Here is a 24,331-nt window from a genome sequence, read left to right as displayed (position 1 = left end):
CTTAGGAAATCATTCACCCTTACGTACATTAGAACTGAATTGGGAAAGTGTGAACTTGTTTCTAGTTATTGAAATTAGCAAGAATACCTTAATTCATGTATTAGAACATCACTGTACGAAAAAAAAAGAGACCCCACGACAAAGTGGTTGGTTGGGGTTGAGCCCGACAAATCTAAACCAAACGATAGTGGGTCTATTATAGGTGCTGAAATGTATTGTAGCAGCATGTAGGTCTGGAGCGATAGTGGTGGCTGGTGTGGTTGAGGTCAGTAGAACCGAGTTCTACTGTGGCCAACATCTTGTGTTGGCAAACTCACAGTGGTGAGTCAGCAGACTGAAACCACTGCTTTCGGTGGTACCACATCAATCGGTTTGCATAGTCATACCGGTTACCATGGTTTTCATGAAGTGGACGGGTAGAGTGCTACATAAACCGTAACTGCTGAAATATATATATATATATATATATATATATATATATATATATATATATATATATATATATATATATATATATATATATATGGACCCTCTTTTCCACAGTATATCGCATAAGTATATACCCATTTTTGGTATCATGCGGAAGGGCTGTTGTGGCCACTCCCTTAATGTGAACCATTCATGTGGGCGAACCATGGTGGTAGGCACATGGTGGTGAGAACCAAAGGAGTTTGAATGCTCGTTCACCCGGAAGAGGTCGTAGAGCATGACCTGAGTATGGTATAACTCAAGATAGAATTATATGTCAAGAGAGAGAAGTGAATCTGGTAAGCTAATTGGCATAAGAAGACTTCATCGAGTTAGTCATACATAATAAATATTATAATTCAAAGGAGATAAGTCATGAGAACTGGGTATACCGAAATAGGGTATATGTTACTGGTTTCTCTTTGGGTTTCTGGGTACACCACGACGTTGTATGTTACTGGATTCCCGGATTCTGGGTACACTGGATCACAGTGTATGTTACCGGATCCATGGTCCACTTTGGAGAGAGTGGGTGGTACACACTCCGTGGGACATTTTTGTGTTGTGAGAGCGAGACGTCTCACCCGGTCCCCAGTCCTCAGAGTTAGGGGACCAGGACTACCAGTGAGTCCTAGGTGGTGGGTTCGAGTCTTCTGCAGAAGAGTTATGGGTGCATCCAATGTTAGTTCTTGCCAATTGGGGATCTCTCTCGGTCGAGCACCGCGCTCTTTTTTGGGTATCCGTACGGCTAGTTTATACGATTATAAATAATGAACCCCGTATAATCTCGGTCCGCTACGATGTTGAATGCCTGTGCGTACCCACAAGGATAATAATGAAATAAATAACTTAAATTATACAACTGGTAATGAATAATGGAAAGGTATGACCTCAAACTGAACAAAAACTTAGAGATTTGAAGTCATGAGGGCACTTATTTAGAAAAGTATACCGGTTGTGATAGAATTAGAAAGAAAAGTCCAATTTCATGAGTTTTCAATTAATGTCAAACCATAGCACATTCACATACATGTTCACATGCCTCTGCACATATGTATTTAGGACTGTATCACTTACTTAGACAGTGGTAGTCTGATTCTTTTGTGATTTATTGTTTTCAGGTGAAGCTATAAATGCACAGTCAGAGTGAGGCCGGCGGCATCGTCAGGCGATCATGGCACTACTACTTTTTTGTTTAATGTTTCTAGATATTTGAACTTGATGTAATAAACGTTGTTATGATGGAATTAGATTGAAGCTTTTGGTAACTCATCATTTATCTAGTTGAATGCTTTTAAGAAAAAAAAATTGTTAGATTTTTCATTAAAAATCAATGGGGTGTTACACACACACACACACACACACACACACACACACACACACACACACACACACACACACACATATATATATATATATATTATACATGTATTTCTAACACATCCCCTCAAACTTATGGTGCAATCACCGAAAAATTTTCAAAAAGGAAATTGAATCTTGGCGAACAGAGAGCCTTGGTGAAGAAATTAGTGAGTTGATATTTTGATGTCACATACGGGAGATCAATTATCTTCTTCAAATATTCTTCACGAACAAAATGACAGTTCATTTCTATATGCTTAGTTCGTTCATGAAACGTGTGATTCCGAGCAATGTATATGAAACTTTTGTTATCACAACATAATCTCGTAGTGTATACTATTGGTTCAGTTGTTGTTTCTCTCTCAATATAGGACTCTATAAGAGCGACCTGACTATCATTATCTTCATAATCAGAGAGTAACTTGAACAAGAGCGAGTAATCAAAGTTTATATTTTGTGACATATCCTTCAAATCCACTATCATTTTCAATGAAATTAACATTTCTTGAAACAAGGAGTTTATCATTTTTGATATCATAACATTTAAACCCCTTTTGTGATTCAAAATAACTAATGAAAGCACAAGGAATAGCCTTGGAAGATAATTTGTCTCTTTTATAATTTAAAACATAACATGCATAACCAAAGATTCTAAGCCTTTGATAGTCAAGTTTATACTTAAATAAATTTTCAAAAAAATTTTCATTTGATAGAGATTTTGAAGGCATTCTATTGATAAGATATATTGAGATTAGAGCAGCTTTGGCCCAAAAGTTTTTTGGAACATTTCTAGAAATAAGTAATGTCCTTGTAGTCTCTATAATATGTCTAAGTTTTCTTTCTGAAAGTTTGTTTTGTTGAAGTGCTCTAGAACATGATCTTTGGTGCAAAATTCCTTTATTTTTTTAAAAATTATTTAAAATTATTTAATAAATACTCTCCCCCAGAGTTCATTCTTAGGGTTTTAATCTTGCTTTTAAATTGAGTTTTGATCATGTTATAAAAAATTTTGAAAGATGCAAACACATTGAATTTAAATTTAAGAAAATAAATCCAACAATATCTAGTACAATCATTAATAAACACAACATAGTAAGAGAATCATCCTTTAGAAATTATAGGAGCAGGGCTCCACACATCCGAATGAATCAACTCAAAAGGCATGAAAGAGTAAAAAGTTCTTTATCCAAAAGGCAAGGATATCATTTTGTCAAGTATGCATTCCTTATATTCTAAATTGTCTTTACAAAGACCCTTAGTGACAGGTACAAAATTTAATTTCCTTACGTTTGGGTGACCAAGTCTATGATGCCAAACTTGGATATCTTTTGTTTGATCAATATTACAAAAAGATTCTTTTGGAATACACAGTGAGTTCATGTAATAAAGATCTCCTTGCTTAGAACCTTTCCTAATTAATTTTCCAGATTGACGATCCTGCACCCAACATTTGTTTGATGAGAATACAATATCACATTCGTGATTTGAGACTTGAGATACAGAAAGTAAGTTAAGATGTAGTTTTGGTATAAATCTAACTTTTGGGATATAAAACTTATTATGTTTAGTCAAATCATTTTAAAAATTTTCAATACCCTTTATTTTCAAAGACGTTCCATCGGCAGTGGAAACAAAAGATGCATTTGAGTTAGATTGACATTCGGATAAAATAGACTAATATGGGGTCATATGAAATAAAGCTCCAGAATCAGGAAGGCAATAACACATACCGGGAGTTGGAGAAGATGCAATGGCCGCCCCCAATGTAGATCCTTCAAATAATGGTTGTAGTGCCTCCGTTAATTATGCCAATGATTTGAAGAGATTTTTTAGGCTTATGGTGTCTTCCTCTTGCTTTAATGGAGTCGCTGCAACCCTCCTTTCATGACTTTTATAGTCCTTTTTGAATCTAGGACATTGGGGTTTAATGCGACCAGACTCATGACAATTATGACAAATTACTTTGTATTCTCCTCTATTTTGATTTTTATTGAAGTGATGAGGCATATAGGGCTTGATATGCTTTTTCAGTTTGGAGGCGGCAATGACACAATAATCTTCTTGAGTAATACTAGATGTAGCAAAAACATTATCACTCATGCTCATATTAAGTCTAGTCTCTTCTCCACTAAGTTTAGTGAGAATTTCATGAATAGGAGGAGGTGATGAGGAAGACAGCAAAGAGACCTTAGTTTGTTCAAACTCGGGTCTCAAACCATAAAGAAAAGTAAAAAGTCTATATTCTTTAACTTGAGCCCTGTGCATCTCAATAGAGTTTCCTTCCCATTTTGGCTCAAATTAAGTGAGTTGAGTCCAAATGTAAGATAAGTCCACAAAGTAGTCTCTAACATTCTTATCTCCTTGTTTGATGTTTCTAGCCTTTTCTTGGAGATAATACTTATGAGCCATATATTTTTCAGTAAACATACCTTTAAAATATTCTCATACTTCACTTAGCTTCTTATAACATAAAAGATTTGAGGCAATCTTGGTTTCAACCCCACTTAGTATCCAAGATAATTTTTTTGCATTTTTCGTGTCTTATTTATCTAATTTTTTATAGTATTCCTCCATTGTTTTTTCTCTTTCTTTTCCTTTGAGATTCGTCTCAACATTGTTTTTATATGTAGTAAGTTTAGGAGTAGGTTCAAATATAGTACCTCTAACGTACCCCATAATCCTTGACCTTTAATAAATGTCTCCCCCAAATAATGTAGTTGCTACCGTCACGCTTGAATGGTGAAACAAAATTGGAGTTAGTAGAATTATGAGACAAGAATTCAACCATATTGAAGAGAAAAGAATCTAAATCAAAGGAAGATCACCAGCATGCTTTATGATGCAACCACCAACATGCTTTACAAGAAAACCTCCACGAGTGAATCTAAGCAAAGTAGCCAACCCAACTCTGATACCATGAAAAGAAGCACAAATAATAGTGCTAACAAGTTTACTAATGACTTGATAATAATATTCACTTACAAAAAGTGCACTAAGGCACGTAACTGTCATGAAATACACTAAAGACACATAAGAAATATTGCAGCTTTATTATGAGGAAAACCTCACTTAAAACACTCTTTACAACGGGCCCAACACCCCCTTATTTATACTTACATATGAGAGGTCCAGCCGTTGGACATCTCCCAACGGCTCTAATAACCCAACGGCTGGTCAACAATCAACTCAAAAAGAAAAAGCAGAAAATAAAAAGAAAAAAGAAAGAAAAGAAAAGAAGATAAAAAATACAAAAAGAAGAAAATAAAAAATACAAGAAAATAAATAACATAAAGTGCGTATATTCTTAACTATATATATATTTATATATATGTCTATATATAGACATACTCTTACGTAATTGAATTAAGAAGAGTATGTGTATATATATAAGCACATATATAGTTAAGTATATGTGCATGAATTTCTAAGAGATGGTTGGTGACTTGGTGGTGATGTTGCTCCATCTTAACCAAAGATTTTGGGTTCTAATCCCACACAAATCTGTCCCCCAGTTGACTCTAGTCAACAAAATTAAAAACCATAATAAGAGGAAAAAAACACTACACAAAAACAGAATGAAATAAAATAACAAAGATATCTACAAGAAGATGAGAGTCCAAGACCAACACAAAGAAGTTCAATGGCAAAACCCAAAACCCATTACAACTACAGCCAATTCAGAACCCCATTAGTTCCAAAAAGTCCATAACTGCCTCCAACTTATCATTTCAATTGATCCAGCTCACTGCACAACCATCTACGGCGAAGATCATCAGTTAAAGTCACAAATGCAACACGATTAAGAGGGTCTTTAAGGATGGTGACTGCCTTCACACAGTCGTCTGGATTTAATCCCTGTATGCTCTGCAGCTCTATCACACACCGCCGAAAAGAAACATCATCCTCTGAAACCGGCTTCTGCGTTGATCTACAGTCGGAGGAGAACTCAGATGATATATTCTCCAATGCTGTTGCAATTCTGTGCCCAAGGCTTGACCTCACTCTTTTCTCGCGACGAATTGATGAATATTCTCTATGATGCCGTAGTTCTGGGATTTCTGAAGGATCTTCATAGCTTGCTTCGTCTTCATCATCGTTCCCGTTCAAGTCGTTGGACCTTGTATCATTAGAATTTGGTGTCCCTGTGTGGACCGCTGTAGTTGCATCATCTTGCATTAGGCCTTTACGGATGGAAGATATTGATATGCGGCCATCAGCTTTGTTATCTGTATATGATGACTAAACTCAAGTGAATTTTCATCAGAAGCATAAACAAAATGAAAGAACAAAAAGAAATTTACCATCGAAGAGTATAGCACACTGATCATACAGAGGAAAGCATTTGTTCTTGTAATTCCTTGCCATGGGGTGTGCCTGTCCATTGAAAGATATAACACATTTAAAAAAGGACATAAGACATTTTAGGTAAAATGTAAGCAACCATCAGCCACATAAGAGAAAAGACATCACAATACTGTGAACTTACAGCAATATATCGCTCCCACACGTCCTCGTCAGCAAAAATCACCTTCACCGTATCATCCCATCCAAACCCACTCTGGCTTTTAAGTGTTTTCACAATTCCATATTGGGTTTTTAATTTCTTATAACGACTTTTGAGCTGTATAATGGTATAATTTAAGTTGAACTTTCTGTTAAATGTAAGGCATACAGACTTCCATGCCTCCTTGACGAACCCCACATCAGTTTTCTTGCCCTTAGCAGCTTGCTCAATTAACAACTCAATAAAGAATTGGTCACGAGCAGTTGTCCAATCAGCTCTATCTTGCTCATTATGGAGAATTGAAGACAGCTTTTACAACATGTGGAGTAACAGAAATACTGTTAAATACTGAGAAAGGGATCCGAAGTATGCAATGCATATAGCATGAAAAAGATAACAAAAAAAAATGCTTCATTGAATAAAATACAGACAAAGGGATCAGAATTATGTAATATATATAGCATGAAAAAGAAAATCAAAACAAAAAATGTTTGCTTCATCATGATCATAGATCGTCAAGCATCCTCAGTAAATAATGTCACTAGTCATTTATAAAATACTCTACTAAAGGATCATCTTGCCACATACCAGACAAATCTTACAACCAACCATCATGTAAAATTAAATGACATATACTAATAAATAAACAGTTGAAACAGTACAGCACAATAAACCACAGACTCTACTACAGGATCCATGAAACAAAATACCAAACATGGTTTAAGAAGATTTGATGAAATTTCTATAAATATCTTAAACCAATTCATGGAGTTGAAAACCAAAAGTAACAGATCCCACATTCCCATTATGGCCACTCCTGATAATCATTGTGCTTCCTATGTCACATAGACACGGCTAACAAGCAACCACACCTGTGTTTGACACAGCCTGACATAGGTATGGTACTGGAAAGGGCATGGGTACGTGCTAGCCCAGATCGGGTCGAAGGTTAGGGAAGAAGAAGAAGGAAGAGGACGAAGAAAAAGAAGCAGAGAGAGAGAGAGAGAGAGAGAGAGAGAGAGAGAGAGAGAGAGAGAGAGAGAGAGAGAGAGAGAGAGAGAGAGAGAGATCTTCTTCCCTCATCCTGCTGTTCTTCTTCTTCTTCTCCATATATGCCAAAGAGGGGGGAGGGGGACGAAAGCCCCATTGGGTCCCCTCACCCTCCTTAAAAAAAAATAATTATTTTTTTGTTCTGTATTTTTCCCTTTTTTTGGTCATTTACCAAATGACTTAGGGGCTCTTTGGTCATTGGGACCTGTAGAAGGAAGATGCGATGCACAGCCACCTGTGTGTGTAGAGAGAGAGAGAGAGAGAGAGAGAGAGAGAGAGGAAGAGAGAGAGAGTCGGCTGCACAATAGAAAACTCGTTCACAGTTATTAGGGCTTCTCTCAAAGAATAATTACATCTAAGCCCATTATGAAAACAAAATTTCAAATAGCCTCTAATATAAAAAGACTTAACTTAAAACCACATATTCTCAACACTCCCCCTCAAGCTGGAGCATAGATATCAATCATGCTCAGCTTGTCATAACATTTTGAGAAATTTGGTCTAGCAAGAGGTTTTGTAAACATATCTGCAACTTGGTCTTCCGACTTTAGGTATTTGGTAGTGATATGACCAGCTTGAATCATATCTCTTACATAGTGACAATCAACCTCAATGTGCTTTGTTCTCTCATGAAAGACAGGATTGTTTGCTATATATGTTGCCGCTTTGTTATCGCACATCATTGTCATTGAAGAGGGAACCTTCACCTTAAGATCATGAAGAACAGTGCGAACCCATATCAATTCAGCAGCTGTTTGGGCCATAGCCCGATATTCTGATTATGCACTCGACCTGGAAACCACATTTTGTTTCTTACTTCTCCATGAAATCAAGTTGTCTCCCAAAAACACACAGAATCCTGTGGTAGACTTTCTATCTACTACAGATCCAGCATAGTCAGCATCAGAATAGGCTACTATCTCCAGAGTTCCACCTTTCCTGAACAATAACCCCTTTCCAGGAGAAGATTTTAGATATCTGAGAATCATTATGGCTGCATTCCAGTGTACCTCAGTTGGTTTGTCCATAAACTGGCTAACTTTGCTTACTGCTAAAGCAATATCCGGCCTGGTCACAGTTACATATAATAACTTCCCTACTAGGGAGCGATAGCTTTTGCTATCAACTGGTTTTGACCCTTCTTCAAACAACTGAACTTTATGGTCCATGGGAATATTTGCTGGTTTAGCTCCCAACATGCCCGTTTCCTTTAATAAGTCAAGAACATACTTCCGTTGAGACAAAACTATCCATTCACGGCCTCTAGCAACTTCTATACCCAGAAAATACCTGAGTGAACCAAGGTCTTTTGTAACAAAGTGTTTTTGAAGATGTGCCTTTGTGGCTTCAATAGCTTTCACATCATCTCCTGTAAGAATGATGTCATCCACATATACCACCATAACAACTATGCCAGAGCTAGTTTTTTTTATAAATAGTGTATGATCTGCTGCTGACCTATTAAAGCCAAAGCGTGACATCACTTCAAACAACTTTTGAAACCATGCACGAGGACTTTGTTTCAAGCCATAAATCGCCTTTCTCAATCTGCACACCTTCTGACACTCCCCCTCAACCTCAAAGCCTGGAGGTTGTTGCATGTAAACGGTCTCAGATAAATCCTCATATAGAAATGCATTTTTCACATCTTATTGGTACAAGCTCCAACCATGCTGAACAGCTACTGAGAGAACAAGATGAATGGTACCCATCCGTGCAACAGGATAAAAGGTTTCAAAGAAATCAATACCATATGTCTGAGTATACCCTTTTGCTACTAATCTGGCCTTGTACCTTTCAATAGAACCATCAGATTTGTACTTTATTGTATATACCCATTTACATCCAACAATGTCAGCATTTGCTGGGGAATCAACGAGATCCCATGTATGCTGAGATACTAAAGCATCCATTTCTTCTTGCATAGCCAACTTCCAACGATTATCAAGCTCTGCCTGCTGATAGTTCAAAGGAATAGTTTCAGCAGATAAGGTTGAAATAAAAGACTTCATCTAATTTCCAATTCTGGCATCGGAGACAAAATGAGATATGGGATATAAGGCACATTGTCGTGTCCCCTTTCGTAGAGCAATAGGCCTGCTATCATCATCATGAAGATCACTATTGTCAGTAGAACTTACCTCAGGGGCCGAAGAAGATGAAGGCACTTGCGGAGGTGGAGCTCTACGCACATATACCAATGGAGGATTATGAAATCTGGAAGAGGATGAAGTTTGGTTCGGTAATGAGGGCACAGATTCCAAAGGAAAAGGAGGTATAGGTAATAAAAAAGACTCAGCTGGATCAACCTGCAGCGGGGAACCGGTACTAGAGTAATATGGAGTGGATTCCAAGAAAGATACATCCGCACTGACATACTCTCGGCGAGAAATAGGATCATAACATCGATATCCCTTTTGATTTTTGGGATAACCTATAAATATGCATTTTGTAGCTCAAGCAGCTAATTTATCACGGTTAGGGCCAAGTTTGTGTACAAAACAAACACATCCAAATATTTTGGGCGAGAAGGAGAAGAGTGGGGTATTGGGTTTTAGGATATGTAATGGAATTTGATCACCCACAGAAGACGAAGGCATGCGGTTGATCAGATAGCAAGCAATGGTAATCGCATCACCCCAGTATAACGCAGGAACATTGGATTGAATCATAATGGTCCTGGCAACATCAAGCAGGTGCCGATGTTTTCGCTCAACCACCCCATTTTGTTGAGATGAATAAGCACATGAAGTTTGGGGTTGGATGCCATTATCTTGGTAAAATTGTAACAGACCTTTTGATTTAAACTCGAGAGCATATCAGTGCGAACAATTTTGACAATAGATTCAAACTGAGTTTTTATTTCAAGAAGTAAGGATTTGATAATACTTGAAACTTCAAATCGTTCCTTTATTAAAAACACCCATGACAACTTAGAGAAATCATCAACAATAACAAGATAGTAACGACACTGAGTCCTAGTAGGAAGGATCCCATACATCTGCATGAAGAAATTCAAAAACTTTATTACTAGACTGACTCTGACTCGAAGAGAACGAACTTCGATGATGCTTTCCCAACTGACATGCTTCACATTGAAATGATGTGGTGGAAGGAATTTGAGGAAAGACCGAACGAAGCTTTGACAATGAAGGATGACCAAGACGACGATGCCACTGAACAGGACTGAATGAGTGTTCCATTGCAGCATGAACATTACCCATTGGATGATGTAGGTAGTAAACTCCATTTTCTTCATAGCCTCCACCAATCTTCTTCCCCGTCAACAAATCCTGAAAATGACAACCCATCGGATCAAATATTACTCTACAGTTTTGTCCTCTTATAAGGCAACTAACAGAGAGTAAACTTTGAGGAAAGTTTGGAGCATGAAGAACATTTTGCAATTGTAATGAGGAGGATATAGAAATATTTCCCTGACCAACAACTGGGGAGGAACTCCCATCAGCTAATGAGACTCCTCGATGAGCATTAATATCCTTTATATCTGAAAAAACAAGTGAATTTCCACACAAATGTCTGGATGCACCAGAGTCAATAATCCACTTACTGTCAGTCGGATGAAGATGATTTCCGGTTGAATAGGCAACACCAACTACAGGAGGGGTGGAACTCAAAGGACGAAGAGCTATCAACTCATCATATTCAGCACGACTGAGGGTGATACTACTGTCACTTGCAGAGATATTATCCTGTACATTTGTTGCCTCGATAGTAGTAACATTTGCTTTAAGAGCATATGACTTTGATGAAGAAGAGGGTGGCCGACCATGCTTATCCCATCAACGATCTTCTAAATGTCCAGATTTTTCACAGAATGTACATTGAAGCTTTCCTCTGCCTCCCATACCACGTCCATGACCTCGTCCTCTGATATTCTGAATATTTCCACGCCCATAACCAGATGAGACAACAAGAGCAGATGACTGAGTCACAGGCTGAGATTGTGGAAGAGAGATCGCAAGTCTACTCAGACGATTGTATGCATCAGTAAGAGTAGGAACATCTGATTCAGTCAACATTTGAACTTTTGCAACAGAAAATTCTGAAGAGAGACCTGTAAGAAAGCGAGCAACCATGGTTTGTTCTTGATGATCCTTTTGCTTCGAGCAACAAAGAAGCTTGTGAATATTAAGTCTTTCAAATGCAGCTTTGACAGAGGCATAGTACTGGGCCAAGGTATGTTCTCACTGTTGCAAATTATATATCTCTTGTTCGACTTGCAGGATACGACTCACATTCGTTTCTTGTGAGTATGTATCACGAAGATTGTCCCACATCAGTTTAACTGTATTATAGTAGATCAATCCATCTGCAATATGGGGTTCGACACTATTCATGATCCATGACATAACTGTCATTATCTTCATCCCAAGTAACATATTTTTCCAATTTCTCAATAGGTTTGTCTTCCAACAAAATATGTTTTCGACGATGCCCAGATACCGACATCATAAAAGTTCTGGACCACCTGGCATAGTTGGTTTCATTCAACCTTACGGAAGAGCCGTACGAGAAGGGGTTGGCAAAAGCCTTATACTCCCCAATATGTTCCATTTTGGAATCACATTTCGAAGTTTCAGCCATACTGAAGATGTAATTAAAAAAAAATCAGATTACATCACTTGAGCAGCAAGTGCTCAAGAAGAATTTTCAACACAACAGGGAATCACACCTGCTGTTTCCATAAAAAACAACAGCCCACAAACAGGGAAATATCCAGCACAGCAGGAAATCATGCCTGCTGTTTTTCACGATAGAAGGATAACTTAAACTAACATGCTTCTTTCACAGCACGAGAGAAAAAAAAACTCGACACAACAGGGAATCACGACTGCTGAAATCCATATTCTGAAATAAACCAACCAACTAAAGTCCAGGAATCACGAACATTGCTGCATCCAAACACATCACGACCAACGATAATATGCAGTCACAGAAAAAAAATAATCACGACACCTGCTGTTCTCCAAACATATAAGGCACGACAGCCAATAAGCCTTCAGGGCACAATTAAACAGATCAATCATATCTTGATCACACGCAACAACACATTAAATGAAATTTGATCACACGCAATCAGCACAGGAAAGAACTCGGCAATCACAGCAGAATTTTTTATCACACGCAATCAGCAGAGGAAAGAACTCGACAATCACGGCAGCACAAGAAATGAAGATTTATGCTGCTCCCAAACAGCAGGAACAAAACTCGGCAACAAACACAAAACTCACGTCACGGCAGGAACAGAACTCGGCAACAAAAGGTCACGACAGGCAATCACGGCAGAAAAAAAAACTCCAAACTGAGGAGCTTAAGGGTTACGGCTCCACATCTGCTCCTTAGATCTGACGACAGATCTGGGTAACATCCCAGATCTGTTATCAGATCTTCCACAACAAACAACAGCAAACCTGATTTCAAGAAGTCTTGTTTTTTTTCGTTGGTGAAGATCAGTCCCTATTGATCACGCTCCCGAGATCGAGGGCTCTGATACCATGTAGAAGGAAGATGCGATGCACAACCACCTGTGTGTGTAGAGAGAGAGAGAAAGAGAGAGAGAGAGAGAGAGAGAGAGAGTCGGCTGCACAATAGAAAACTCGTTCACAGTTATTAGGGCTTCTCTCTATGTTAAATAGAGAGAGGCTAAAAAGAATAATTACATCTAAGCCCATTATGAAAACAAAATTTCAAATAGCCTCTAATATAAAAAGACTTAACTTAAAACCACCTATTCTCAACAGGACCAAAGAGTCGTTGGAGTCCCAACGGTCATATTTATGACTGTTGGGAGCTCCCAACGACTCTTTGGGAGCTCCCAATGGCCTCCCCTTTAAGTGATTCTACCTTGTATAAATAGGGGTTAACCCCTCTTATTTTTTTAATGCTTGTGTTAAGCATTTGTTCAATAAAGCCTATAATTTGTTATATTTTGTGTTATTTTTGTAGGAGGAAGCAACCACCTGTGTAGAGAGAGAGAGAGAGAGACGGCTGCACAGAAAACTCAACTCGTTAATTAGACTAGGGCTTCTCTCTATATTAAATAGAGAGAGGCAAAAAGGAAAAATTACATATAAGTCCTTATGAGAACAAAAATTCAGAAAACCTCCAATATAAGAGAACTTAACCTAAAACCACCTATTCTCAACACTCCCCCTCAAGCTGGAGCATAGATATCAATCATGCTCAGCTTGTCACAACATTTTGAGAAGTTTGGCCTAGCAAGAGGCTTTGTAAACATATCTGCAACTTGGTCTTCCGACTTTAGGTATTTGGTAGTGATATGACCAGCTTGAATCATATCTCTTACATAGTGACAATCAACCTCAATGTGCTTTGTTCTCTCATGAAAGACAGGATTGTTTGCTATATATGTTGCCGCTTTGTTATCGCACATCATTGTCATTGGAGAGGGAACCTTCACCTTAAGATCATGAAGAACAGTGCGAACCCATATCAATTCAGCAGCTGTTTGGGCCATAGCCCGATATTCTGATTCTGCACTCGACCTGGAAACCACATTTTGTTTCTTACTTCTCCATGATATCAAGTTGTCTCCCAAAAACACACAGAATCCTGTGGTAGACTTTCTATCTACTACAGATCCAGCATAGTCAGCATCAGAATAGGCTACTATCTCCAGAGTTCCACCTTTCCTGAACAATAACCCCTTTCCAGGAGAAGATTTTAGATATCTGAGAATCATTATGGCTGCATTCCAGTGTACCTCAGTTGGTTTGTCCATAAACTGGCTAACTTTGCTTACTGCTAAAGCAATATCCGGCCTGGTCACAGTTACATATAATAACTTCCCTACTAGGGAGCGATAGCTTTTGCTATCAACTGGTTTTGACCCTTCTTCAAACAACTGAACTTTATGGTCCATGGGAATATTTGCTGGTTTAGCTCCCAACATGCCAGTTTCCTTTAATAAGTCAAGAACATACTTCCGTTGAGACAAAACTATCCCTTCACGGCCTCTAGCAACTTCTATACCCAGAAAATACCTGAGTGAACCAAGGTCTTTTGTAACAAAGTGTTTTTGAAGATGTGCCTTTGTGGCTTCAATAGCTTTCACATCATCTCCTGTAAGAATGATGTCATCCACATATACCACCATAACAACTATGCCAGAGCTAGTTTTTTTTATAAATAGTGTATGATCTGCTGCTGACCTATTAAAGCCAAAGCGTGACATCACTTCAAACAACGTTTGAAACCATGCACGAGGACTTTGTTTCAAGCCATAAATCGCCTTTCTCAATCTGCACACCTTCTGACACTCCCCCTCAACCTCGAATCCTGGAGGTTGTTGCATGTAAACGGTCTCAGATAAATCCCCATATAGAAATGCATTTTTCACATCTAACCATGCTGAAAAGCTACTGAGAGAACAAGATGAATGGTACCCATCCGTGCAACAGGATAAAAGGTTTCAAAGAAATCAATACTATATGTCTGAGTATACCCTTTTGCTACTAATCTGGCCTTGTACCTTTCAATAGAACCATCAGATTTGTACTTTATTGTATATACCCATTTACATCCAACAATGTCAGCATCAGCTGGGGAATCAACCAGATCCCAGGTATGCTGAGATATTAAGGCTGTCATTTCTTCTTGCATAGCCAGCTTCCAGCGAGTATCAAGTTCTGCCTGTTGATAGTTCAGAAGAATAGTTTCAGCAGATAAGGCTGAAATAAAAGACTTCATCTGATGTCCAATTCTGGCATGGGAGACAAAATGAGATATGGGATATAAGGTACATTGTCTTGTCCCTTTTCGTAGAGCAATAGGCCTGTTGTCATCATCCTAGAGATCACTATTGTCAGTAGAACTTACCTCAGGAGAAGAAGAAGATGAAGGTTCTTGCGGAAGTGGAGCTCTACGCACATATACTAATGGAGGATTATTAAATCTGGAAGTGGATGAAGTTTGGTTTGGTAATGGAGGCACAGATTCCAAAGGAAAAGGAGGTATAGGTAATGGAAAAGACTCAGCTGGATCAACCTGCAGCGAGGAACTGGAAATAGAGTAATATGGAGAGGATTCCAGGAAAGATACATCCGCACTGACATACTCTCGGCGAGAAATAGGATCATAACATCGATAGCCCTTTTGATTTTTTGGATAACCGATAAATATGCATTTTATAGCCTGAGCGGCTAATTTATCACGGTCAGGGCCAAGTTTGTGTACAAAACAAACACATCCAAATATTTTTTGTGATAAAGAGAAAAGTGGAGCATTAGGTTTTAGGATATGTAATGGAATTTGATCACCCACAGAAGACGAAGGCATGCGGTTGATCAGATAGCAAGCAGTGGTAATCGCATCACCCCAGTATGACGCAGGAACATTGGATTGAATCATAATGGTCCTGGCAACATCAAGGAGGTGTCGATGTTTTCGCTCAGCCACCCCATTTTGTTGAGATGAATAGGCACAGGACGTTTGGGGTTGGATGCCATGATCTTGGTAAAATTGTAACAGACCTTTTGATTTAAACTCGAGAGCATTATCAGTGCGAACAATCTTGACAATAGATTCAAACTGAGTTTTTATTTCAAGAATTAGGGATTTGATAATACTTGGAACTTCAGATCGTTCTTTTATTAAAAATACCCATGACAACTTAGAGAAATCATCAACAATAACAAGATAATAACGACACTGAGTCCTAGTAGGAATCTTACTAGGACCCCATACATCTGCATGAAGAAGTTCAAAAACTTTATTACTAGACTGACTCTGACTCGAAGGAAACGAACTTCGATGATGCTTGCCCAACTGACATGCCTCACACTGAAATGATGTGGTGGAAGGAATCTGAGGAAAGACCGACCGAAGCTTTGACAATGAAGGATGACCAAGACGACGATGCCACTGAACAGGATTGAATGAATGTTCCACTGCAGCATGAACAATACCCATTGGATGATGTAGGTAGTAAATTCCATTTTCTTCATAGCCTCCACCAATCTTCTTCCCCGTCAACAAATCCTGAAAATGACAACCCATTGGATCAAATATTACTCTACAGTTTTGTTCTTTTATAAGGCAACTAACAGAGAGTAAACTTTGAGGAAAATTTGGAGCATGAAGAGCATTTTTCAACTGTAATGAGGAGGATATAGAAATATTTCCCTGACCAACAACCGGGGAGGAGCTCCCATCGGCTAAGGAGACTCCAATCTGAGCCTTAATATCCTTTAGATCTGAAAAAACACGAGAATTTCCACACAAATGTCTGGATGCACCAGAGTCAATAACCCACTTACTATCAGTCGGATGAAGATGATTTCTGGTTGAATATGCAACACCAGCTACAAGAGGAGTGGAACTCAAAGGTCGAAGAGCTATCAGCTCATCATATTCCGCACGACTAAGGGTGATACTACTCTCATTTTCAGCGATATTCTTTTGTACATTTGTAGCCTCGATAGTAGTCACATTTGCTTTAGGAGTATATGACTTTGATGAAGAGGAGGTTGGCCGACCATGCTTATCCCAGCAACGATCTTCTAAATATCCAGATTTTCCACAGAATGTACATTGAAGCTTTCCTCTGCCACCCATACCACGTCCACGTCCTCGTCCTCTGATATTCTGAATATTTTCACGCCCATAACTAGATGGAACAACAAGCGCAGATGACTGAGTTATTTGCTGAGATTGTGGCAGAGAGATAGCAAGTCTACTAAGACGATTATAAGCATCAGCAAGAGTGGGAACATCTGATCCAGTCAACATTTGAACTTTTGCAACAGAGAAATCTGAAGAAAGACCTGTAAGAAAACGAGCAACCATGGTTTGTTCTTGATGATCCTTTTGCTTCGAGCAACAATGAGGCCTGTGAGCATTAAGTCTTTCAAACGCAGCTTTGACCGAGGCATAGTACTGGGCCAAGGTTTGATCTCCCTGTTGCAAGTTATATATTTCTTGTTCGACTTGCAGGATACGACTCACATTCGTTTCTTGTGAGTATGTATCACGAAGATTGTCCCACATCAGTTTGGTTGTATTATAGTAGATCAATCCATCTGCAATATGGGGTTAGACACTATTCATGATCCATGACATAACTATGTCATTATCTTCATCCCAAGTAACATATTTTCCCAATTTCTCAGTGGGTTCGCCTTCCAACAAAATGTGTTTTCGACGATGTCCAGATACCGACATCATAAAGGTTCTGGACCACCTGGCATAGTTGGTTTCATTCAATCTTACAGAAGAGCCATACGAGAAAGGGTTGGCAAAAGCCTTATACTCCCCAATCTGTTCCATTTTAGAATCACATTTCGAATTTTTAGCCATACTGCTCACTAGAACAGCAAAAATTCAAGTAGAGTTTTCAACACTGTAAGGAATAAGCCCCGCTGTTTCCAAACAAGAAAACAGTCCACAACCAGCAGGTAATCACTCCTGCTGCTGTTACGACAAAGGGATAGCTGAACCTAACACAGCGCGAAACAAAACTCGACACAGCAGGAAGTCACGACCATTGCTGCACCAATCACACCACGGCCAACAATAATATCCCGTTGCAACACAGATGAACACGACAACTGCTGTTCCCCCAATCATATAAAGCATAACTACCAATAAGTCTTCAGAAGACAATTAACTAGAGCAATCATATCTCTATCACACGCAGCAAACACAAAAAAAAATTCCAGAATCACGGCATGCACACAATCAGCACAGAAAGCATGACAGTCTCGGCTGGCACGCAGCATCACAGGCACAACAGGAACAACAGGAACAACAGGAACTCGTCATTCACGGAACATCAATCACAGCAGGCACGCATCAGCAGGAACTCGTCAATCTCCAGAGAATCACGACAGGAGATGACAAAACAAACCCCACGAAAAAAATAATCAAAGAAAATGGTTACGGCTCCAGGAAATCACGACAGGAGCTCCATCCTTAGATCTGACGACAGAGAGTGTGACAACCATGACATTCACGACAACATGCTGTAAATCACGACTGCTAACACAGGAAGTTTATTTCTTCAAAGGACAAACAGCCATACGAAGGTAATCAAATCACGACAGGGGCACGATAGCCATACTAAGGTAAACAATGTTATCAGCTGCTCAATCCAAAATTTTTTTTGCAGATCTCGATCAAGAGAAGGGGGGTCACTATTGCCAGACCTGAAGATCACTCCCAAGTTGGTCATTAGATCTGATAACAGATCTGGGCCAGATCTGTCATCAGATCTAAAAAAGAAAATCCACACCTGGTTCGAGATCGTTGCAGCAGATCACGCTCCTGATGTGGGTCACGCTCCTGGTGTAGATCACGCTCCTAGGATCATAGGCTCTGATACCATGTAGAAGGAGGAAGCAGCCACCTGTGTAGAGAGAGAGAGAGAGAGAGAGAGAGAGAGAGAGAGACGGCTGCACATAAAACTCAACTCGTTAATTAGACTAGGGCTTCTCTCTATATTAAATAGAGAGAGGCAAAAAGGAAAAATTACATATAAGTCCTTATGAGAACAAAAATTCAGAAAACCTCCAATATAAGAGAACTTAACCTAAAACCACCTATTCCCAACAATTTTTATTGCCAATATTGGCTTGTGTTTTGTCCCTTAGTGGACTTGTGTTTATGCACTTTTGTGTTTGTAATCTTGTAAGCCCATAGTGGCTCTTGCTTGTATTTCCGCATATTTCATTACAATTGTCGTGTTGTATCCTCCATACCAGTACTCGTACCTGTACCCATGTGACCTAGTGTGCTTCCAACAAGCTGTTATGTTCTCATTCAACACAATCAATCAGTATGATTTTGTCAGGAGCGCCCATTTTAGCAGTTATTGCAACAAGCACTTCTTGACATATTAGTTAGTTCCATATTTTTGTTATCAGATTCTGCAAATACCCAATATTTGTTATTGTTTTTTATCAGGATAAAATAATGAAAAGTGCAGGTTGTAAGAACTTTGTGAGAATGTTTATGTGAACAAGAGGTTCCAACATTCAACCAAAAAATTGCTTATTAGAAAGTCTCAATATACAGTCATTTTTCAAAGAAAGGAAAGATTATGATTAAAGAACTCTTGAAATTGTTTGTGGTGTCAGAATTCCACTTGAGCCACATGTATACGTTGACACAACCCATAAAATGGTGCTAGAACTAGAAGGCTAGGATGCTTCACAACTTGATATAGACAAACTTAACCATATAGCTGAATGAGAAACATATGCACCACTTGGCTAAATTAAGATTTCAACAGTGCATGGTAACAACAGCAACAGAGAACATGCCTTGCATTGCAAAATTTCAGCAGCCATTAATCCTTTCCAAGAAATGGTATGTATAAAAAAGAAAGAAAAGAAACAGAAAGAAAGTTTCCACCATTTTTTGGGATGATAAGGTACACTTTACATTGCACACTGGCCTTCTCTTTGTTGACAAACGTGACCATGAACTCTACCACTTATAACCAGCAATCATTTAAACAAAGCAAGCAAACAAGCGATTTGTTGAACAAAATAATTTCAGAAGCCTTATACCACTTAAAACCAATAATTATTAATGAACAGTTAAAATTGCAGATTAATTTGATTCATGATGTCTGAATGAAAAGACTTAGATGTGAGTCATTAATAAAGATTAGATCAGAAATTATTAGGTGAAAACTAACCATTTGCTACTATTCTTAAAACCCCTAGGAGTTGTAACTGATGGTGCTATTATCAATAATACACAGGACGATAGATATTTTTCCAATTTTAACAACAAAAATATCATGTAGAATGATGCTTTAAAAAAATTGAAACTGCCTCAAGATTTTCAAATGTGCACATGCACACACAAAAACACACATTAATTTGATATTTTTATATGTTGCTATATGTAATATAATATACAATACATACAGCACAACAGAGTTGTGTCATATAGGGAAAGCCTGTCATTTATGTTAAAGAAAGAAATTTTCTAGCCTCATTGTTACAACATATATATTGAGTGAGGCTACAATAGCATTTTGCTTAAAAAAATAGATACAGAAACTTCAATACTTATCTGGATTGCTGACACTCAATGGTTAAAACTGGATTGCAAATATGCATATGAAAGCACATCAAATTTGAGACAACTCTAGGTGGAAATGGGACAAAACATTATACAAATATTATCCTAAGACAAAAAGAATAAACAAAAAAGGAATTTAAGCTAACCAAGAAAACATTAAAAACTCATGAAATGAGAGAAGACCAATTACCACACATGCAACACAGCTTGTGCTTCAATTACAATGAGAGGTTGATTAAAACCAGCATTTCTTCATAGAATAGATAAGTCAAGCAGTATGATATTTTCAGACGAGTAAATCACATTGACATATACAATATAACAGAATATTTTATTTGTATTTCTTCTGTAAGCCACTGGCAAAAAGAGTTAACTCAGAGGGACAGAAATTCCATTGTGCTCCGTGAGGAACATAAATTAGTTTGTGCAGATACGACTAAGATACTTCAATAGTACATTCTCTCCTTATGTTTAAACTACTTTACACCATACAAAAGCCACATATAGCAAGTAAAACTGAAGTTCAAACAGATTTAGAACCATACAGATGCCACCTGTGTTATGATCCTATCATTCACACCAGCATCTGGAGTTGCATTTTGCAGTCACCATATCACAAATTTCTAACTTCTTTAATTGAAACTGTACATTTTCAGTCAATGATATAAACTCGAGGGGGATTACCAGCTACAGATATATCAATATTGATTTGTTTTTTTTTTTAACGTATCAACTGACTAATCATGTTTCTAACATTGCAAGATCAACTACTCATTATTTTGGTTTCTAGATCCCGTCCACGAGAGAACTATTGTCTATTAAAACTACAGTTGACACTAAGACGAATAAGATTCTGTCAGCTGTTGAAGCCTTCTAATTAGCAAGTAGAGAAACACACATCTAATCAGAAGATGTTGACATTTGCCTACTTTTTGTTTCGTTTTTATTGTTAGAAAAACTAGGATAAGTGAAAAGCTGCTTTCCTTTGGACAGGGAATTACTATACTACGAAAGTTACACTTGCATTTCACATTGTGGTGACGGATTCATTCCCTAGTTTTTCCCTTGAAGAAAATAACATCACTCAACCACTAAACAGTTCAAGAGAAGAGGATGAGAGAATGTCTAAAAGTGAAGTACTAGAATAAAAGAAGCAAGAAGAAGACAGCAAGTAATCAGTCACCATCAACATAGCGTGAATCGTCTAATAATCACCAAAAGGAAACAAAGGAACTTATCACATACACTTAGATTTCCTATTCAACACTAAGGCAGTGTCCTAAAAAATCAGAATTAAGCGGGCGGAAAGACACGGCGATCGCCTTTCCCCACCTCAATGGAAAGGTAACAGTCGTCTATACAGAAGTATCTATTTCTCCCATTTTGCAGAATTGCGACCCTCCCAAAGACAAACAGAAAAAAATGGTATTGAGAATTGCTTCACCAATTCTGCCAGACGCCACAAAAATTACGAGTTCCCATTCATTGCACTCGAGCTTAACGGCTGAAAAAACCCGGAAAATGTTGAGTTCTACCGAAATCCAAACCAGAATAACACGAAAATAGGCCGCATTCCGTTGAAACACAACATCAAAGGCATCCCAGCAAACTAAAACTTACATATTTCATTTCCAACAACCGTCTCCAATTTCCGGATTTAAGGCAACTTTGTGTTTCATAAAAAAAAACTTTTTTCTTATACATTAAGCACGATGGCATACTTCTGAAGAACAATAAAACAAAAATGAGCAAAAAAAAAAGGGACAAAATTCGATATAAAACCACAAAAAAAGGGGAACTTTGGAAAATTAGGGTTTGAGAGAGAGAGACATTACCATCGTCACCGAAGATATCGGACCGGCCGGAGAATGGAGAGAGAAGGAGAGGGTGGGGAAGGTCTAGGGTTTTCTGGTTTCTCCAGACAAGGACGCGAACAAGAAAGTTTCGGATTTACTAAAATGGAGCGTTTGGGAGATCACGTGAACGCGGAACAAGTTCAATAACTTCAACGTTTCCGTAGCACGTTTGGGAGTCGCTCAAAGCCTACCCAAGTTCGTGAAATCTGGTTGTAGAGCGTGGCCGAGTTCACGAACTGCCTCGACCCTAGTCGTTTAATTTCAGCATTCACCTGGATCCGTTTGGGACGTCACGGGGAACGCAACCGAGAACGTGAAAACCAACGTTTTTGGTGCTAAATTGTGCGGAACTTGGGCAAATGGCTCAAATCCTTGAACACCACTCTTTTTTTGGGAGGAGCAGCTTTTGGAATCTTTACCAAGTTCATGATCCCCAATGTTTCAATCACTTTTTTTTTCTTAGTTTATTTGATACGACCAAGTTCATGATTTCACAGTTTGCTGAACTTGGTGACATTTCGTAGGACTAGGAAGAGTTCTTGGCACCAATCGATGTTTGGTTGGGACCATCGGGGCTCGGGTTGTCTGGTAGGAGCAGCTAGTGCACGTCACCTTGTGTTGGGAAGTTGCAAGTTCAAAACCCAATGGTATAGTTGCATGACTGGTAGGGATCTGCCTAACCCCAGCTTCCCTTTAAAAAAAAAAAATTGACGTTTGGTTGTTGAGAAATGTGCCCAAAAGTCGTGAAACCAATAATAGGAAGCCTTAGAATGACAACTCTAGGCTTATAGAAACTTTGGAGTTCATGAAGTTTATCAGGTTTGATGTGATTCCCTTAAGTGCAAACACTCGAATCCTACATTTGAAAAAGATGGTAATCTATGACGTTTAGTATACGAAAATAAGGGGAGTCGGATTTCGCAAAAACCCCACAAATTGTAAATGAATTGCCATATTTTGGCTTACCGAAAGGGCTGCCAGAAAGGTGGTGTTGCAGTGTAAACTGATTTGACAAAACTTTTTAAAAACGGAAAAAAACAATACCAGCGATCCTCTTGTGAGAAATTAATTTTTTTTCTCATATTTATCAACAAAATATCGGTAATAAAATCAATTAAATAACAAAAAAAAAGTTTTAAACAAAAAAAGGGAAAAAAATCCTGCCAATAATTGACAGTTTTATCGGCTGGAAAAAATTTGTTTTTTTTAAGTGCCAATGTTTGTCACTATGCTGTGAGGAGGCGAGGCGTTCATTTTATGCCCTTTCCTATGAAACAGAACCGAAAGAAACTCTTTCATAGGAAATAAGGCACATGAGACAAACATGACTAAAAAATATATGGTGAGATCCACGTAATAAATGCAAGAAGACAGCTTTCTTATCAAAATGGTTCATACCTTCCTCGTGAGGAAGCACTTTACCTCCAAAGTGCCTCTTTCAAAGGAAAGAGACTTCTTTTGAGTGGTAGTACAACAAACGTCGCTTTACAAACCTTAAGAACTGTGATAAGCTTTTTCATGTGTGGGTCAAGTGTTCAGCAATTTTAAGGGGGCCTGGAGGCAAGGCTAAGCAAAATCATGGATTTGCCAACACCTTATGTCTTTCCTGATAATGCAAAGAGAGAAAATAAAAGATCAACAGGTCCCCACAGTGGCACTTCACAAAATACTGTGCGAAACTCCATTCTATAGGTTAAGGACTGGAGTTAGAAGCTCCCTTGACACATTTTCCTTCGCCCTATGGGATTGGATATGAAATTAGCCTTCCGTTTCATCTAGTAGAGAGCCTACTTGAAGAATGAAATAGCATGGATTAGTAGATTTTAGTTCAATTCTCAAAGACAAGGTTGGAGATTTTTTTGGATGAGCTTCCTAAATATGAGAGCAAGACTTATAAAATAGTCTTATGAGCTGGATCTCAATAGAAACTGGCTTGTCTAACAAGGTCTTAGGACACGATTTAAAGCAAGAAAAACTGTCATAGAAAAAAAAATTGCCTATGAGAAGTTTTGAT

The 24,331-nt window shown here is 38.3% G+C and overlaps 1 protein-coding gene across 1 annotated transcript; it reads right to left on the bottom strand.

Moving 5' to 3' along the window:
- Nucleotides 1–5,403: 5,403 nt before the first annotated feature.
- LOC149832693 (uncharacterized) lies at nt 5,404–22,311 on the bottom strand. The gene is made up of 4 exons (XM_090012556.1): nt 22,297–22,311; nt 6,317–6,643; nt 6,132–6,204; nt 5,404–6,056 (listed from the first exon to the last, which is right to left on the bottom strand). The coding sequence occupies exons 1-4, from the start codon at nt 22,297–22,299 to the stop codon at nt 5,554–5,556; spliced, it is 906 nt and encodes a 301-aa protein (XP_089868682.1). The 5' UTR covers nt 22,300–22,311; the 3' UTR covers nt 5,404–5,553.
- Between the last annotated feature and the right edge of the window lie 2,020 nt (nt 22,312–24,331).

This window comes from Nuphar pumila, chromosome 7 (assembly GCF_984573655.1).
Source record: "Nuphar pumila chromosome 7, dmNupPumi1.hap1.1, whole genome shotgun sequence".
In the NCBI taxonomy this organism is placed as follows: domain Eukaryota; kingdom Viridiplantae; phylum Streptophyta; class Magnoliopsida; order Nymphaeales; family Nymphaeaceae; genus Nuphar; species Nuphar pumila.
This window is presented reverse-complemented; position numbering and strand designations above follow the sequence as displayed.